The sequence below is a fragment of the Salmo trutta genome, chromosome 13 (genome assembly GCF_901001165.1).
Source record: "Salmo trutta chromosome 13, fSalTru1.1, whole genome shotgun sequence".
NCBI lineage: Eukaryota > Metazoa > Chordata > Actinopteri > Salmoniformes > Salmonidae > Salmo > Salmo trutta.
Window position 1 is genome coordinate 14,827,522 of NC_042969.1, and position 20,198 is coordinate 14,847,719.

The 20,198-nt window shown below is 45.3% G+C and overlaps 1 protein-coding gene across 2 annotated transcripts in view; it reads left to right on the plus strand.

Moving 5' to 3' along the window:
• The window catches only part of LOC115205276 (phospholipid-transporting ATPase IG), a 67,387-nt gene extending 47,952 nt beyond the window's left edge, over positions 1-19,435 (plus strand). Inside the window, exons 19-30 of one of the 2 annotated variants that reach the window (XM_029771071.1) lie at positions 1,235-1,501; positions 1,759-1,936; positions 2,194-2,296; positions 2,402-2,547; positions 4,546-4,605; positions 5,460-5,587; positions 5,740-5,941; positions 6,026-6,129; positions 8,993-9,149; positions 17,043-17,154; positions 18,897-18,928; positions 19,268-19,435. In XM_029771071.1, coding sequence (XP_029626931.1) covers positions 1,235-1,501; positions 1,759-1,936; positions 2,194-2,296; positions 2,402-2,547; positions 4,546-4,605; positions 5,460-5,587; positions 5,740-5,941; positions 6,026-6,129; positions 8,993-9,149; positions 17,043-17,150 — 1,453 coding nt within the window. In that variant the 3' untranslated portion in view covers positions 17,151-17,154; positions 18,897-18,928; positions 19,268-19,435. The remainder of the gene's footprint in view (positions 1-1,234; positions 1,502-1,758; positions 1,937-2,193; positions 2,297-2,401; positions 2,548-4,545; positions 4,606-5,459; positions 5,588-5,739; positions 5,942-6,025; positions 6,130-8,992; positions 9,150-17,042; positions 17,155-18,896; positions 18,929-19,267) is intronic. The other variant, XM_029771072.1, reaches the window with a different exon arrangement.
• The last annotated feature ends 763 nt before the right edge of the window (positions 19,436-20,198 follow it).

Consider the following 20,198-nt stretch of genomic DNA (forward strand, 5'->3'; position numbering starts at 1 on the left):
CATCAAATTGATCAGAAATACAGTGTAGACATTGTTAATGTTGTAAATAACTATTGTAGCTGGAAACGGATCATTTTTTATGGAATATCTACGTAGGCGTACAGAGGCCCATTATCAGCAACCATCACTCCTGTGTTCCAATGGCACGTTGTTAACTAAACCAAGTTTATCATTTTAAAAGGCTAATTGATCATTAGAAAACCCTTTTGCAATTTTGTTAGCACAGCTGAAAACTGTTCTAATTAAAGGAATAAAACTGGATTCACTCAACTAGAACTATCTGGAGCATCCGCATTTGATTTATTCAAGTCTTGGTCAACATCCTGTTTTCTGTACAAAGTTTATTGGCCAATTTGTCCTGCACCTGTTAATATTGTAAATAAAAGCCTCTAAGAGAGGTGAGCACCAGAACATCCTGTCTGTCTCCTCGCTGTCCGATCCGCCACTTCAGTTACTGCTTCACCGACTGTCACGCACTCACACACCGACTGTCACGCACTCACACACCGACTGTCACGCACTCACACACCGACTGTCACGCACTCACACACCGACTGTCACGCACTCACACACCGACTGTCACGCACTCACACACCGACTGTCACGCACTCGCAACACCGACTGTCACGCACTCGCAACACCGACTGTCACGCACTCGCAACACCGACTGTCACACACCGACTGTCACGCACCGACTGTCACGCACTCACACACCGACTGTCACGCACTCACACACCGACTGTCACGCACTCACACACCGACTGTCACGCACTCGCAACGCCGACTGTCACGCCGACTGTCACGCCGGCTGTCACGCACTCGCAACGCCGACTGTCACGCCGGCTGTCACGCACTCGCAACGCCGACTGTCACGCCGGCTGTCACGCACTCGCAACGCCGACTGTCACGCCGGCTGTCACGCACTCGCAACGCCGACTGTCACGCCGGCTGTCACGCACTCGCAACGCCGACTGTCACGCCGGCTGTCACGCACTCGCAACGCCGACTGTCACGCCGGCTGTCACGCACTCGCAACGCCGACTGTCACGCCGGCTGTCACGCACTCACAACACCGCCGGCTGTCACGCACTCACAACACCACCGGCTGTCACGCACTCACAACACCACCGGCTGTCACGCACTCACAACACCACCGGCTGTCACGCACTCATTCTATCTGATACACACCCCTTATCATCCATCACTCCCCCATTTCTCCTCCCTCTGTGGCCAGGTTGCAGGAGGAGGCAGCAGAGACCATGGAGGCCCTGCAGGGAGCAGGTATGAAGGTGTGGGTGCTGACGGGGGACAAGATGGAGACGGCCAAGTCCACGTGCTACGCCTGCCGGCTGTTCCAGAGGAGCACAGAGCTGCTGGAGCTGACGGTGCGAACCCTGGTGGACCCGGGGAGGAAGAGAGAGGAGCGCCTGCAAGAGCTGCTGCTAGACTACCACAAGAGGGCAGTACAGGACGCCCCACCGGTCAAGGCTGGGGTCACCAGGTCAGTACTGAGTCCAGGGTTGGAGGTTGAACGGAGTGTGTTGCTACTTTTGCTAGTTGTCAGTTGATAACAATTGGTAGTAAATTATGTTTTGAATGCAAATGTCTTCAATTGTAAGACTTAACTCCTCTCCCAGAATTCTAATTGATGACGCGAACATAGCTGCGTACCAGGACTGGATTTGCGGTCTGGTTTTGCTCTAGTTCGCGTTCTTGGGTCAAATCTAAACCCATCTCTGCATTCTCTGTCCCTCCCAGGAGCTGGTCTTCAGCGAACCAGGACTACGGCTTCATCATAGACGGAGCCACTCTGTCCTTGGTGCTTAACTCTTCTCCTGACTCCAACTCCAGCTGCTACAAGAGTCTCTTCCTCCAGATCTGTCAGAACTGTACCACTGTCCTGTGCTGCCGTATGGCTCCCCTACAGAAGGCCCAGGTGAGTGATGTCATAGGCGCTTGCTGTTAGATCAAGTAGATGAACTGCATATGGCTGCGGTAGTTAAAGGCTAACCAGTGTGACAGTTAAGGTCTCACACAAAGGTTATCACGTCCTCAAAAACCACTCTGTAATTCAACACATTACACCTGGTGATAATGACAAACGTCTGCATCTGTGATCTGTGCATTTAGTTTTGAATGCAGAACCCAGTGGGATTTAATTCAAACTCGCTCATTCCGCTCTCTCTCCTATAGATAGTGAAGATGGTGAAGACCTCTAAAGGCAGCCCCATCACCCTCTCCATCGGAGATGGGGCCAACGATGTCAGTATGATCCTGGAAGCACACGTTGGCATCGGTAAGACTCGCGACATCGGTAGACCACCAAGGGATTAGGCAGTGCCTTTTCTATGTGACGTCACATATTACGTTGTAATATTTTCCCTCGTCCTCCCCGTCTCAGGTATAAAGGGTAGAGAGGGTCGCCAGGCAGTGAGGAACAGTGACTATGCCATCCCTAAGCTCAAGCACCTGAAGAAACTGTTACTGGGACACGGGCACCTCTACTACGTCCGTATTGCCCACCTGGTGCAATACTTCTTCTACAAGGTAGGGGGCAGCACAGACATTTGAGCGTCATAACAGTACTGTGCTTACGGTTACTGAGGATCATGAGGTCATGGTTTGGAGCTGTAAGACGGAAGCCTGTGTTGCTGCCAACCAAAGAGCAGTAGGTATGTGGGTTATGTGGGAGTGAGGTGTACAGTACAATACATTTAAACTCAGTTTTTCACAATTCCTGACATTTAATCCTAGAATATATTCCCTGTCTGAGGTCAGGTAGGATCACCACTTTATTTAAAGAATGTGAAATGTCAGAATAATAGTGGAGAATGATTTATTTCAGCTTTTATTTCTTTCATCACATTCCCAGTGGGTCAGAAGTTTACATACACTCAATTAGTATTGCCTTTAAATTGTTTAAATTGGGTCAAACATTTCAGGTAGCCTTCCACAAGCTTCCCACAATAAGTTGGGTGAATTTTGGCCCATTCCTCCTGACAGAGCTGGTGTAACTGAGTCACGTTTGTAGGCCTCCTTGCTCGTATGTGCTTTTTCAGTTCTGCCCTCACATTTTCTATAGGATTGAGGTCAGGGCTTTTTGATGGTCACTCCAATACCTTGACTTTGTTGTCCTTAAGCCATTTTGCCACAACTTTGGAAGTATGCTTGGGGTCATTGTCCATTTGGAAGACCCATTTGCGACCAAGCTGTAACTTCCTGACTGATGTCTTGAGATGTTGCTTCAATATATCCACATAATTTTCCAGCCTCATGATGCCATCTATTTTGTGAAGTGCACCAGTCCCTCCTGCAGCAAAGCACCCCCACAACATGATGCTGCCACCCCCGTGCTTCACGGTTGGGATGTGGTTCTTTGGCTTGCAAGCCTCCCCCTTTTTCCTCCAAACATAGCGATGGTCATTATGGCCAGAAAGTTCTATTTTTGTTTCATCAGACTAGAGGACATATCTCCAAAGAGTACAATCTTTGTCCCCATGTGCAGTTGCAAACCGTAGTCTGGCTTTTTTATGGAGGTTTTGGAGCAGTGGCTTCTTCCTTACTGAGCGGCCTTTCAGGTTATGTCGATATAGGACTCGTTTTACTGTGGATATATATACTTTTGTACCTGGTTTCCTCCAGCATCTTCACAAGGTCCTTTGCTGTTGTTCTGGGATTGATTTGCACTTTTCACACCAAAGTACGTTCATCTCTAGGAGACAGAACACGTCTTCTTCCTGAGCGGTATGACGGCTGCGTGGTCCCATGATGTTTTTACTTGCGTACTATTGTTTGCACAGACTTGTCGAGGTCTACAATGTTTTTTCTGAGGTCTTGGCTGATTTCTTTTGATTTTCCCATGATGTCAAGCAGAGAGGCACTGAGTTTGAAGGTAGGCCTTGAAATACCTCCAATTGACTCAAATGATGTCAATTAGCCTATTAGAAGCTTCTAAAGCCATGACATCATTTTCTGGAATTTTCCAAGCTGTTTAAAGGCACAGTCAACTTAGTGTATGTAAACTTCTGACCCACTGGAATTGTGATATTCTGAAATATAAGTGAAATAATCTGTCTGTAAACAATTAGTTGTCATGCACAAAGTAGATGTCCTAACCGACTTGCCAAAACTATAGTTTGTTAACAAGAAATTTGTGGAGTGGTTGAAAAACGAGTTTTAATGACTCCAACCTAAGTGTATGTACATTTTCGACTACAACTGTACACAGCCAAGTCTTCTCATGTCGATAAAGGACTGTGATCAAGCTCATGTGATTTAGCTGACACCCGGACACCAAAGCTCTTCACCAAAGGACATATCTGTCAGTGGAGGCTGCTGAGGGGAGGACGGCTCATAAAAATGACCGGAATGGAGTCAAGGGAATAGTATCAAACACATGGTTTTCATGTCATTCCATCCACTCCGTTACACTCCATTCCAGCCACTTATGAACCGTCCGCCCCTCAGCAGCCTCCATTGATGTCCGTTGCCTTTTGATGTCCATTGCCTAACCCCGGGATCTTTCTCCCACACTCTTGTTTACAGAACCTCTGCTTCATCTTACCTCAGTTCTTGTACCAGTTTTTCTGTGGATACTCCCAGCAAGTGAGTACTGGTCTGGGCCCTGCTGGGGCTCCTCTCTCTGAAGTTCAAAGATGCTCTAAACATGAAACGGCAGAGTATCCCATTGAACCGCAGCACCTTCTCCAGTCTACGCCCATACTCTTCCCCTCTGGTTGGAATGACCCCCCCTCTCCTCGATCTCCTGGAGTGGCTGCAGTATGATATATATATATGACATATAGTACATATCAAATTGTATTGGTCACATACACATATTTAGCAGATGTTATTGCGGGTGTAGCGAAATGCTTGTGTTCCTAGCTCCAACAGTGCAGTAATATCTAACAATTCACAATAATACACACATCTAAAAGTAAAAGAATGGAATTAAGAAATGTTTAAATATTAGGACGCGCAATGTCTGAGTGACATTGACTAAATTAGTATATACATATGAAATTCACATTATTTATATACAGTGTGACTAGTACATCCCCTTGAATACACCAAGTAATTCTTGGCCGTATTAGCCAATGTGCCAAATGATTAATTAATTTGGCACATGTTTAACTCTAGCAGGAGGTGATCCACATTTTCACATCTGAGTATACAAAGCTAACTTATGATATGTAAATAGTCTCTCAGTAGCGCAGTGAAAAATATGCCCCTCATCTCAGACCTGCTCTCAGGTCCATCTGTGTGTGTGTATATATATCAAAGGATGGTTTGTTGCATGTGGCCACATGGCAACGGGCTCAAGGCTATAGAGCCCTCTTGCTGTGTAGCTAGTGTGTGTGTGTGTGTGTGTGTGTGTGTGCGCGCTCTCCTCTCCGTGTAATTAACCCCTTGGTTCCCAATCCCTCCACTCCCTTCCCCCTCCCTCCCGTCCTCCCCAGCCCCTCTACGACGCAGCCTATCTGACGATGTACAACATCTGTTTCACCTCAATGCCTATCCTGGCCAACAGCCTCTTGGAGCAGCACATCTGTATTGAGGTCCTGATGGACAACGCCGCCCTCTACAGGTAGGACCGAGAACTAAACTATTAATTCTGCACCTACATAGAGAATGCACAGGCTATGCCGCTAGTGTGATTAGGACTAGCCAGGCAAGTCTTTGTATTCTTACGGTCTCCCCATCCTCCCTTCCTGCCCTCTTTTCTCCCTCTCTCCTTAGGGACGTAGCAAAGAATGCCATGTTGCGTTGGGGCCCCTTCCTGTACTGGACACTACTGGGGGTCTACCAGGGCCTCTTATTCTTCTTTGGGGTCCGCTTTCTCTTTAGTAACCCCGCCCTGCAGGATAATGGCCAGGTGTTTGGGAATTGGTCGTTCGGAACGATTGTTTTTACTGTCCTCGTTTTCACCGTGACACTGAAGGTAAAGCACGTTATAACTCAATTGTGTTATTTGAAGTACATTTTTAGACCAATGGTAACACTTGTCTTCTCTTTGTGGTTCTAGCTGGCAATGGACACTCGCCATTGGACGTGGATCAATCACTTTGTCATCTGGGGCTCGCTGGCCTTCTACATGTTCTTCAGCTTCTTCTGGGGTGGGATCATATGGTGAGTACTGGACCATCTGGTGCATACTTCAATTAGGGCTGACCCCATTTAGTCGACTGGTTGATAGGCTGTTGGTCGTCCGAGATTTCTTTAGTCGAGCAGTAGCAAAAAAGAATAATGATAATCCTGGTGTACAAGACAGCTGTCTGATTTGCGCCTAGTGGACTGATCTATTGCGGGGATGGCACAGTCCATCATTCTAAGACGTGCTACTGAAATTGTATGTGGTTATATTATTTAAAAACAATGGTGTAACACAAATGAAAAAATCCTATTTTAAAACGAATGCGCTATCCGCGGTTCTGAAACACATCAGTGCGCTGTTGAAATGGTGCCTTTTCCTAGACCATGTTTCTATGGGCATAATAGCAAAGTTAACCAGCATGTTGAGAACAATGCGGCGGAAGCAGCAGTGGAGTTAGATGAGAAAACGGCACTCGCCTTAATTGTCTAAGAAAAGTGAGGAGAGCAGAAACCCCAACTTAATTAGGTCTGTAATCAATAACCTAACTGTTAAATGTGCCTGGCTTTATACATCATCCACATACACTACCGATTCAAAGTTTAGCAACACCTACTCATTCAAGGGTTTTTCTTTATTTTTACTATTTTCTACATTGTAGAGTAATAGTGAGGACATCAAAATAGTGAGGACATCAAAACTATGAAATAACACACATGGAATGATTTAGTAACCAAAAAAGTGTTAAACTAATCAAAATATATATTTTATCTTTGAGATAATAGCCACCCTTTGCCTTGATGACAGCGTTGCGTTTAACTGTTCCAAATTGTCCGAATTTGTATATTTAAAATAATAATAACCTTCCTTGATCTCGTCGTTGTTATTATTATCATCGTTATATTAAGTAATGTCATTGTCATTAGTGGTCTTAGTATAGCAGCCTTGCGTAAACACCACCGAGCTGTAGGTCTAAGAGCGCATCCTGTTTAGTCAATACCGTAACTTACTTAGGCCTATATTTCAATACTTAGTGCCTTGGGAAAGTTTTCTGACCCCCTGACCTTTTCCACATTTTACATTACTGCCTTAATCTAAAATTGTTTGTTTTTGAATTATATATCCTCAGCAATCTACACACACTACCCCATAATGACAAAGCAAAACCAGGTTTTTAGACAGATTTGCAACAACAACAAAAAGATGCCTTATTTACATAAGTATTCAGACCCTTTGCTATGAGACTCGAAATTGAGCTCAGGTGCATCTTGTTTCCATTGATCATCCTTGATGTTTCTACAACTTGATTGGAGTCCACCTGTGGTAAATTCAATTGATTAGACATGATTTGGAAAGGCACACACCTGTATATAAGGTCCCACAGTTGACAGTGCATGTCAGAGCAGGAGAACGACCCTAAGCACACAGCCAAGACAACGCAGGAGTGGCTTCGGGACAAGTCACAATGTTCTTGAATGCCCTATTCAGAGCCCGTACTTGAACCCGCTTGTAGCATCATACCCAAGAAGACTCGAGGCTGTAATCGCTGCCAATGGTGCTTCAACAAAGTACTGAGTAAAGGGTCTGGATACTTAAGTAAATGTGATATTTCATAAAAATAAATATATATATTTATATATTAGCAAACATTTCTAAACACTTGTTTTTGCTTCGTCATTATGGGTTATTGTGTGTGTTGATTGATGAGGGAAAAAACGATTTAATCACTTTTATAAAAAGGCTGTAACCTAACAATGTGGAGAAGGTCAAGGGGTCTGAATACTTTCCGAATGCACTGTATATAGGCTACTGTATCAATCGTTTATTCGTTCTCGTCATCACACAGCATTCAAGTCATTCATGATTTGAAATGCAATCAAGCATTTTAGTTTTAAAATAAATCGACAAATGCATAATCAACGTAAACAATATAGTCCTAAATGAATGCATCTGTTTTTAGTCTTTGCTGTAATAAAGGATTTACAATTATTTTTACAACCGACTCGTTTATAATTTGTAGTGTTTACATTGTTCCAAACTGTCAGAAAAATTATATTGTAATGTAGCACCATCTGTTTGGCACACATAATATGCATGCAGCATTTGCACCTTATTTTTCTTGATCTTCAGTATTTTCTAGCCAAATTCATTCTACATATCTGACTTCCCCTTTACCTCCTGAGCAACCAGTAAACATTCCCCCGTTTCGAATTTGTCACTTTTTTTGCTGTTACTTTGTTCATAGTTTCTAACCAATTTATTGACCTGACTATGATATGTTGTAGGTCCTATTGGTCATGTGCATGTGGTGCATACTTGTGACGTAACGAGAGCAAGATTTGAGGCCAAGGAAATAGGGAATGTTTTTCCTTAACAAATTAAGGATTTCGATAACATAACTTTTCAGTCAGAAATGGCTATAATTGTTGCAGCTTCAGCAACACTGACAGCACCATAAACCCCGTTGATGTTCTGTGGTGGTCGCTGCAGCAGGGAGGAGAGCGAGACAACGGGTGCTAGTCACAGTCACTCGCTGTCTTTTTTTTGGTGACAGCGCAGCGAGTCTGAGCCAGGCGCAGCACAATCAAATCAATTGCGGTCGGACTCCCTCTAGTCGTTTGTCTTAATTATTTCATCAGTGCACTTAAAGCTTCAGACAAGCTCAGTGCATATAGTTGATTTGATTAAAACACATAGGATGTTTCTATACATGGAAAAAATACACGTTTTAAAATCGAGACCAATCGATTGGTCGAAAGAACAGATGGCTCTTGTTCGGCCAATATTTTTTTTATAGTTAGTGATGGGCTGGAGCAAAAGCCAGCACACCATGTAGCACCGTGTGACTGCTGAATTTGGACTGACCTATGTGAATGTTGTAAACCCTCTCCCTCCCGTCAGGCCTTTCCTTCGGCAACAGCGTCTCTACTTTGTGTTTGCTAATATGCTGAGCTCTGTGTCAGCCTGGCTGATCATCATCCTGCTCATCCTGCTCAGCCTGCTGCCTGAGATCCTGCTGCTGGTCCTCCGAGAGCCCCGCGGGCCCCACTCACGACAGGTACTGTCCACACACAGAGATACCATATCGTTTTAATGTTAGAAGGGATAACAACTGTTCAAAACACTTCATAGTAGTTTTCCTGTGTTCATATCTTTCATCATTTCTATGGGCTATGACTTGTCCTTTATGCGTCAGTGGAATGAGACGTTCAGACGTCCCTGTATTTCTGTTTATACATCATGACCATCTTTGTTTATATTTAGAATGAACATTTTGTCCTTGAAAGTATCCATTTGTGTCTCCAAGAAGACTTGGTCATGCTTGACGGAGCCCATCGCTCTAAACACATTAAAGGATCCGCCCCTTTTTAAAATGTTCACCTAAAATGACACACCCAAATCTAACTACCTGTCGCTCAGGACCTGAAGCAAGGATATGCATATTCTTGATACCATTTGAAAGGAAACACTTTGAAGTTTGTGTAAATGTGAAATTAATGTAGGAGAACATAACACATTAGATCTAGTAAAAGATGATACAAAGAAAAAGTTTTTTTTTTTTGTGCTGTCATCTTTGAAATGCAAGAGGCCATTATGAATTATTCCAGCCCAGGCACAATTTTGACTTTGGCCACTAGATGGCAGCAGTGTATGTGCAAAGGTTTAGACTGATCCAATGAACTATTGCATATCTATTCAAAATGTTGTACCAAGACTGTCCAAATGTGCCTATTTTGTTTATTTATACATTTTCAAGTTCACAATTGTGCACTCCTCAAACAATAGCATGGTATTCTTTCACTGTAATAGCTACTGTAAAATGGACAGTGTAGTTAGATTAACAAGAATTTAAGCTTTCTGCCCATATCATTTGTCTGTCCTGGATTGTTTTTCATTTCTTACAACCTCATGCTAATCACATTAGCCTACGTTAGCTCAACTGTCCTGAGGTCGGGACACGGATCCTGTAGAGGTTAAAGAGCTCCTCCATAGCGGTCTGATTTGTGTTGTTGATATGGATGGAGATTGCCCCAGTCTCCCATCTGAGGCCAGTATCCCCTGGTATTGTCTGTCACTCAATTAACTCCCTATGAGTCATTAGTTTTCCTTCAAAGTATTAGGAATGGTGTGATGACTCATTTGGTTATTAATTTCAAGTTAAATGAAATCTATTTGATTTTTTTCAACTAAAATATCCCCTTACAAATGCATTTTTTTTTTTTGTATGGCCGATAAATGTTTAACAACCTCATAATGATTTTCAGAATGTTCATGAGATCAGATTAAAAGGTGTCGGGGATACACTGGTGGTCAGCTATTTGTGCACCATATAACTCATTGTCTATCAATTCTGTGGTTCAAATACATTTCATTAAATCTTATTTTTAGGTTGTTTTTGCTCTGGTAACCCCAAAAAAAGGTTTGATATAACATTCATTGAGACCAAGAAAGGTTACATTTTAACCCACAATACCAATACTCTTCTAACGGCAAGAGTCTAACCTGATACCATTGAGGAAAGTTGTTGAAAGCTATACGGTCTCGGCAAAGGCCCAATCCCACCCAGAGCTATATATATTTTGTTGATAGAGCGAGCGAGAGACCAATGACAATTCCCTATGAAATGACCCTCTGTAAACAAACAAAACAGAGCAGTGAATTTAAGACGTTTTTATTGATTAGCATTCAACATATCTGTACTGTGAAGTCAACTTTCACTTCGCAACGGCTATGGAGGAGAAAGTGGCGCTCTGGGAACGTTCAGACAGAAACCGCGTTGGCCCAACTCTGTTTATTAGGTACACCCATCTAGTACTTTGCCTCCAGAACAGCCTGAGTTCTTCGGGGCATGGATTCTACAAGTCGGAAAAGTTCAACAGGGATTATGGTCCATGCTGACGCGATGGCGTCACACAGTTGCTGCAGATTGGACGGCGGTACACCACCACCGCCACCAGCCTGTACTGTTGACACCAGGCAGGATGGGTCCATGGACTCATGCTGTTTACGCCAAATCCGGACTCTACCATCAGCATGACGCTACAGAAACCGTGATTCGTCGGACCAGGCAATGTTTTTCCACTCAATTGTCTAGTATTGGTGATCACGTGCCCATTGGAGCTGCTGCTTCTTGTTTTTAGCTGATCGGAGTGAAACCTTGTGTGGTCGCTGCAATAGCCCATTCGTGACTAGGATCGCCGAGATGCTGTTCTGCACACCACTGTTGTACTGCGTCGTTATTTGTCTGTCGGTGGCTGGCCTGTTAGCTTGCGCGATTCTTGCCATTTTCCTTCGACCTCCCGACAATTAGCTGTTTTCGCCCACAGGACTGCCGCTGACTGGATGCTTTTTGTTTGTCCCACCATTCTCGGTAAACCGTAGACCAGGGGTCTCCAACCTTTTCTAGCATGAGAGCTACTTAAAACAAATGAAACATTGCAAGCTATTTTTTTTATAGCTTTCAAATAGGCTCGTTCTTCTCTCCTCTGCAACTTTTCTCTGGTCCTTTAGTGTACAAGATGTGTTTTCTGTCAAGATAACTGGTAAGATGGTGGTTAATAAACGGTATTTGGTACGACAGGCACCATACAATTATTTTGTATTTTCCCGAATTCTGTTTTATTTTTCCTGGTTTTGGATTATTTTCTGTTTTTTACTCTCAATAATACTATTATTCAAAGAAACAACACAGATGTTCTGAGTCCATGTCAGTGCTTAAATCACATCAGAAAACCATTTCTGAGGTCTGAAAAAGAGAAACTAACACACTTAGATTTGAGTGTAATAACCCTTTAATAGCGCATTTAGCAAGAGGAATGTGTCATTCTGACGTTTCTGCTATTAGGCCTACTGCTGCAGCACATGTCATGACACTTTGCGCAACTATGGCAACTGTTAACAGTTAACGTTTAATTGAGGAGGTTTTTGGAGAAAGTCTTTCTGCCCACAATACGTTATCATTAGTATCGCTAACTGGCTACATACAGGGTGATGGACAAACTCGCACACCAAACACAGAGTTGAAGTTTGGCTTTTTAAACCAATAGTGACTAATCAGGGCTGGGATAATGTCAATATGGCTTTGATTTGAAAGTGGCCAGGAGTTTGACAGATTGCGATGGAACACGTGAAAAATGAATGTACTTTCACAATTGATTGGCGAGCTACTGGTAGGTGGGCTGCGAGCTACTGGTAGGTGGGCTGCGAGCTACTGGTAGGTGGGCTGCGAGCTACTGGTAGGTGGGCTGCGAGCTACTGGTAGGTGGGCTGCGAGCTACTGGTAGCTCTACCTGTTGGAGAACCCTGCTGTAGACACTTGTGCGTAAAAAGCCCAGGAGGGCAGCCCTTTCTGAGATACTGCATCCAGTGGCCTGACACAGGTCATGTCACGCTTGCTTGCACACGCTTTTTCAGTTCTGCTCACAAATTTTCTATGGGATTGAGGTCAGGTCTTTGTGATGGCCACTCCAATACCTTTGTTGTCCTTAAGCCATTTTGCCACAACTTTGGAAGTATGCTTGGGGGTCATTGTCCATTTGGAAGACCCATTTGCGACCAAGCTTTAACTTCCTGACCGATGTCTTGAGATGTTGCGTCAATATATCCACATTATTTGCCCTCAAGATGCCATCTATTTTGTGAAGTGCACCAGTCCCTCCTGCAGCAAAGCACCCCCACAACATAATGCTGCCACCCCCGTGCTTCACAGTTGGGATTGTGTTCTTCGGCTTGCAAACCTCCCCCTTTTTCCTCCAAACATAATGATGGTCATTATGGCCAAACAGTTATATTTTTGTTTCATCAGACCAGAGGACATTTCTCCAAAAAGTACTATGTTTGTCCCCATGTGCAATTGCAAACCGTGGTCTGGCTTTTTTATGGCGGTTTTGGAGCAGTGGCTTCTTCCTTTCTGAGCGGCCTTTCAGGTTATGTCGATATAGGACTCGTTTTACTGTGGATATAGGAACTTTTGTACCGGTTTCCTCCAGCATCTTCACAAGGTCCTTTGCTATTGTTCTGGGATTGATTTGCACTTTTCGCACCAAAGTACATTAATCTCTAGGAGACAGAACGCGTCTCCTTCCTGAGCGGTATGATGGCTGCGTCGTCCCATGGTGTTTATACTTGCGTACTATTGTTTGTACAGATGAACGTGGTACCTTCAGGCGTTTGGAAATTGCTCCCTTGAATGAACCAGACTTGTGGAGGTCTACAATTTTATTTATTTTTTTATATATTTTTTTTGGCTGAATTATTTGGATTTCCCATGATGTCAAGCAAAGAGGCACTGAGTTTGAAGGTAGGCCTTGAAATACATCCACAGGTACACCTCCAATTGACTCAAATTATGTCAATTAGTCTATCAGAAGCTTCTAAAGCCATGACGTCATTTGCTGGAATTTTCCAAGCTTTTTAAAGGCACAGTCAACTTAGCGTATGTAAACTTCTGACCCACTGGAATTGTGATAGTGAATTATAAGTTAAATAATATGTCTGTAAACAATTGTTGGAAAAATGACTTGTCATGCACAAAGTAGATGTCCTAACCGACTTGCCTAAACTATAGTTTGCTAACAAGAAATTTGTGGAGTGGTTGAAAAACGAGTTTTAATGACTCCAAGTCTCTGTAAACTTCTGATTTCAACTGTACGTGCATGCATACAAAAGTATCTGCACACCCCTTCAAATGAGTGGATTTGGCTATTTCAGCCTCACCCGTTGCTGACAGGTGTAGAAAATCAAGCACACAGCCATGCAGTCGCCATAGACAAACATTGGCAGTAGAATGGCCTTACTGAAGAGATCAGTGACTTTCAACGTGGCACCGTTCCAACAAGTCAGTTTGTCAAATTTCTGCCCTGCTAGATCTGTCCTCGGTTGCAACACTCACTACCGAGTTCCAAACTGCCTCTGGAAGCAACGTCAGCACAAGGACTGTGCGTCGGGAGCTTCAAGAAATGGGTTTCTGTGGCCTAGCAGCCGCACCCAAGCCTAAGATAATCTGGAGTGATGAATCACGCTTCACCATCTGGAATTCCGACGGATGAATCATGTATTAATAATTTGGGGAGTGCTTATATTTGTCCTGTTACACACTTGTGCGTTTCTTAAGTGTCCCACCTCTTGAGACACCTGTAGGGAGTGGGTTCACTGCCAGGGTCACCATTGCCCAGCGCCCCTGGAGCAATTAGGGTTAAGTGCCTTGTTCAATTGCACAGGGAGTTTTCACCTTACCGGCTCCGGTATTCGAACCAGCGACCTTTCGGTTACTGGCCCAACGCTCTAACCTCGAGGCTACCTTGCCGCACCCTATATAAGACTCTTCCCCACCTTAACTAAATGCTATCTCTCTAACTCTGCTGCTTTGTATTAATACATTCTCTACAGTCTCTCTTCCCCTCTGTCTCACTTCCTCTTATTGCCTCTTCTGTTTCTTCCTTTCTGTCCTGCCTGCTTTGCTGCAGATCAAGCAACGGCTTCCTTCGTCGGGGACGTCCACTATCTTCATGCTGTCGCAGACCGCCAGTACTCACAGCTTCTCCTGGAGTGACTGAGGTCTCTCTCTCTGCCTGCTTTTTCCCTTTACTGCCTCTTCTCTCCTCCTTGTTCCCCCACTCACTCTCCTCCTTGTTCCCCCACTCACTCTCCTCCTTGTTCCCCCACCCACTCTCCTCCTTGTTCCCCCACCCACTCTCCTCCTTGTTCCCCCACTCACTCTCCTCCTTGTTCCCCCACCCACTCTCCTCCTTGTTCCCCCACCCACTCTCCTCCTTGTTCCCCCACCCACTCTCCTCCTTGTTCCCCCACCCACTCTCCTCCTTGTTCCCCCACCCACTCTCCTCCTTGTTCCCCCACCCACTCTCCTCCTTGTTCCCCCACCCACTCTCCTCCTTGTTCCCCCACCCACTCTCCTCCTTGTTCCCCCACCCACTCTCCTCCTTGTTCCCCCACCCACTCTCCTCCTTGTTCCCCCACCCACTCTCCTCCTTGTTCCCCCACTCACTCTCCTCCTTGTTCCCCCACTCACTCTCCTCCTTGTTCCCCCACTCACTCTCCTCCTTGCTCCCCCACTCACTCTCCTCCTTGCTCCCCCACTCACTCTCCTCCTTGCTCCCCCACTCACTCTCCTCCTTGCTCCCCCACTCACTCTCCTCCTTGCTCCCCACTCACTCTCCTCCTTGTTCCCCCACCCACTCTCCTCCTTGTTCCCCCACTCACTCTCCTCCTTGTTCCCCCACTCACTCTCCTCCTTGTTCCCCCACTCACTCTCCTCCTTGTTCCCCCACTCACTCTCCTCCTTGTTCCCCCACTCACTCTCCTCCTTGTTCCCCCACTCACTCTCCTCCTTGTTCCCCCACTCACTCTCCTCCTTGTTCCCCCACTCACTCTCCTCCTTGTTCCCCCACTCACTCTCCTCCTTGTTCCCCACTCACTCTCCTCCTTGTTCCCCCACTCACTCTCCTCCTTGTTCCCCCACTCACTCTCCTCCTTGTTCCCCCACTCCACTCTCCTCCTGTTCCCCCACTCACTCTCCTCCTTGTTCCCCCACTCACTCTCCTCCTTGTTCCCCCACTCACTCTCCTCCTTGTTCCCCCACTCACTCTCCTCCTTGTTCCCCCACTCACTCTCCTCCTTGTTCCCCCACTCACTCTCCTCCTTGTTCCCCCACTCACTCTCCTCCTTGTTCCCCCACTCACTCTCCTCCTTGTTCCCCCACTCACTCTCCTCCTTGTTCCCCCACTCACTCTCCTCCTTGTTCCCCCACTCACTCTCCTCCTTGTTCCCCCACTCACTCTCCTCCTTGTTCCCCCACTCACTCTCCTCCTTGTTCCCCCACTCACTCTCCTCCTTGTTCCCCCACTCACTCTCCTCCTTGTTCCCCCACTCACTCTCCTCCTTGTTCCCCCACTCACTCTCCTCCTTGTTCCCCCACCCACTCTCCTCCTTGTTCCCCCACCCACTCTCCTCCTTGTTCCCCCACCCACTCTCCTCCTTGTTCCCCCACCCACTCTCCTCCTTGTTCCCCCACCCACTCTCCTCCTTGCTCCCCCACCCACTCTCCTCCTTGCTCCCCCACCCACTCTCCTCCTTGCTCCCCCACTCACTCTCCTCCTTGCTCCCCCACTCACTCTCCTCCTTGCTCCCCCACTCACTCTCCTCCCATCTGTCCTGTCCTGCTTGTCAGATTCGTCCCCTCCTCCTTCCTTTATTGACCATTCTAGAGGTTCCCTGTTCAGGTCATGGTGAGGTTAAAGAGAAGCTACCTTTCTAACCACTGTCTAGACTGGGTGGTACATTTTTTTGTTATTTCAGGATCATTTGAGAATGCTTATGTAAATGCTGGGTTGCCCAATGTCCAGCCATCTCACTTCCCCAGCAATTGTGGTTTTTAGTTTGTTGCTGCAGCGTTGGTCTAATTCAGTGTGTCTGAGTGCATCAGTCCGTGTGTCTTTCCTGCCCGTGCTGCCACTGTGCCTGCTGTCTCTGCATGCCTGTCCAGGTGAATGCAGCACGCAAACAAATGAGGTTTACCTGCATGCCAGCGTGCCCCAGACTCCAGCCAACCCCATACCCTGGACCCAACCACAACCGCAGTGGGCCACTACAGACATTTCTTGGTGGTTGTGTGTTGCTATGAATGTGTCTTTTTAATCAGAACTTTCTAGTGAAAGTCACCCAAATGCCCCAAAGGATATTTGAAGTATTTGGATAGCTGTACCAATAATGTGTATTAGTCCATTATGATGGCTTTGTGTTGACTTTAAATGATGCAACATTAAGAACGACGCAAGCTTTCTAAAACATTGACCCTCCTGGGTAGAGGAGAGAGAATTCACCAAGGAGAGTGTGTGTTTAAACTACATTATATTGTCCAGCTTCTGTCTCAAGTGTGTAAGTGTCTGTCTGTCAGCACGAGGTGCCATTAGTGTCTCTTGCTTCACCCTTCCAGAAGAAGCCGGTGGTTCAGTCTGGCGAGGGGGAAACCCAGTCTCCCCGGTCTTCAGCCAGGCCCCTGCTCATGCGAACCTTTTCTGACGAGTCCAATACTATCCTATGAACAGGTACCGACCCCCAACTCTGCCCCTTAGTTAAAACAATCAAATACCCCCCCCCAAAAGAAACCCTTTAGCTGTCTAGATCTGCCGACACCCAGTACTCTTTAACTGTAACCAGAATCCAGTATCCAAATCCTGCTTCCCGTGCCTTCAACATGGAACATCTTTTAAGTTGGTTCAGTTCTCTAATGGCTACTGTAACCCGTACTTCCTGTGTGTGGAGCTCTGATTGGTTGGCTGAAAAGTGTATTTGTCATAATGGCTGCGTCATATTTTTGCTTGTGAAATATGTACATACATTCTTATGGACAAAGATTTGGATAAACATTAAACTGGCCTGATGTATAAATTGATGTCAGAAGGGGAGCCTTTTCCAATATGATCCACTAAGCCAGGACAGTCATTGCTCTTTTCAGCCTCCCAGTAGACAACCAGCTCATTATGGCCTTGCATGTGGTCTTTAAGGATTCCCAGTTACCTTTTTGTCTAAGTATGGACTCTGTTGAGGATCGGGGATTAATCTGTCTCATCTGTCTGTGTGTGTGTGTGTGTGTATGTGTGTGTATGTGTGTGTGTGTGTGTGTGTGTGTGTGTGTGTGTGTGAATGTGAGTAAGTCTGTTTTTCTTTTGCCTCTTTATTCGTAATGAAATATTGCAGACCTCGTAATCTGCCTTTTTAATTTCTCCCCTTATGTAGTTGTCATGTATTTGGTGGTTGTGGTGTCCCTCCTGGTTGCATGTGCAATGTACTACTTGTGTGTTACTGGCGTCTTGTATTTTCCATTTGCAAGTACTACGTTTTGTTACCCCTTTCCTTTGCCTGATTGTATGTTGCTCTTCCTACATCAAAATGAACTGACCGTTGCCTGGAGTGAATGTGTCAAATAAAATAAAATTGTACTGGTATAACAATGTGTACATGACCATTCAGGGCTCTAAAGTGCGACCATTTTGGGCCATTTTGGTCCATTTTGGTCTAAATATTTTTCCTGTGCAAACCTGACATTTTAATTTAGGAGCACCAGTATGATTACAAAAATATCTGCCAGATAATAATTGTTGTAATGATTAAGGGAAAGAGGATACCTAGTCAGTTGTACAACTGAATGCATTCAACCCAATACCTCTGAATCAGAGGTGCGGGGGGGGGGGGCTTCCTTAATCGACGTCCACGTCATTGGCGCCAGGGAGCAGTTCTTGTGGGGGGGTTAACTGCCTTCCTCAAGGGCAGAACGGTTTTACAGCTCAAAGGGCTAGACTACCTGCCGCCCCTTCGCTGTTTCCGAGTACCCTAGCTAAAAAAGTGAGTGCAGATTCCTGACCGTGGTGGTTGCACCATTACTACAGAGAGACCCGCTCGTCTGTAGCCAGAACCTTTCGGCAGTTGTGACCATGTTACCGTCGCTACGGTTTTGCTGGATGCATCGCCATTGGTGGAGATAAAAAAACAAATGTCTTAACATTGTTCGATATTACTTTCTAGGGTACAAAATGTGCTTCAAAAGTACATAGAATTCATATAGGCCCAATAAAGGCTGTATATCTCAATCGATTTTAAAATGACATTTCCTGGTGCTCCTAAATTTTATCTGGTGCTCTTAACTTTAAAAGAAATTGCGTGCAACAGTGCTACCAATGTAAAATGCTAATTTAGAGCCCTGGTTCTGTTATTTGAAATTCTGGCTTAACACCAGGCTTTACGCTCACATCCATCACCTGTATTTAACCTGCTTCTCTATTCTTCCCAGCCTTCAGAGGACTCCCTCCTAAAAACATCCAGGTAAAACAAGGTCTAATCTCACATGTCTTAATCCTCGGCTCTCGCCTCATGGTCTTCTTGGGTTCCATACACTTCTAGAATCATCAGGGATGATCACATGATATCAGAGCACTAGACATTCTATGATTTGATTTGAGCTAATCTCTGTTTTCAGGGAAGGTGTGTCCAATCAATTTTATTTGGGTTATGTGGTCAATTCTATCTGATTTTTGGGGTCAACGTTTAATGGTGTCTGTCATGGTGCTGTTCTTTGTTGCCACCTTCCAGTGGTTGACATCTGGCAGGAGCAGGATTCTGTCTATGGAGGTGGACTGACTTCTGTGTGTTTGTCCTCTCCAGATCGCTGCCGTCACGCCCTTGTCCTACAAGCACCTGATCGGGCAGGAGTGAAGGGCAGAAAGGAGGGTCAACTAAACTGCGGCCAGTGTCCATCAGGCCCACCATGGCAGTCAAGCTGGCTGCCTGCACTTTTGCCTGATCTAAAAAGAAAATGGAAATTGACAAAAAGAAAATAGAAAAGATGCTAGAAGAGCCAGGGCTGGACTCCTGTCACCCTCTTCCTGTTTCCCTCTGCATGTCTGCAGCGTACTGCACCACCGGCCCACGCAGCCCAGGCCGTTTTTACCACGGTTTTTACTGCACTATTCAGACAGGAGGCATGAGTTTCCGCGGGTTCTTTTTCTTTTTTTGAAATGAATGCGTACACGGCTACCTTGTCAGTAGTACTACTACGATCTGCTGTGTTCTAACACGCAGCCGCACCTCCACTGACCCAGAATGATTCATCTGCATGAAACGAAGGAGGCTCCATGAATGCCACATTCCACTTATTACTTGTGTGTTTAGGTCAAGGTTTGTTAAAACAAAAATACAAATGTTACTTAACTTTCTCAAACAGATTCCACAGTTCCAGGCCCAAATAGTTTGTACAGTACCAGTCAAGTTTTAGAACACCTTCTCATTCAAGGGTTTTTCTTTATTTTTTATTATTTTCTACATTTTAGAATAATAGTGAAAATGTCAAAATTATGAAATAACACATGGAATCATGTAGTAACCAAAAAGTGTTAAATAAATCAAGATATATTTTAGATTCTTCAAAGTAGCCACCCTTTGTCTTGATGACAGATTTGCACACTCTTGGCATTCTCTCAACCAGCTTCATAAGGAATGCTTTTCCAACAGTCTTGAAGGAGTTCCTACATATGCTGAGCACTTGTTGGTTGCTTTTCCTTCACTCTGCGTGCGGTCCAACTCGTCCCAAACCATC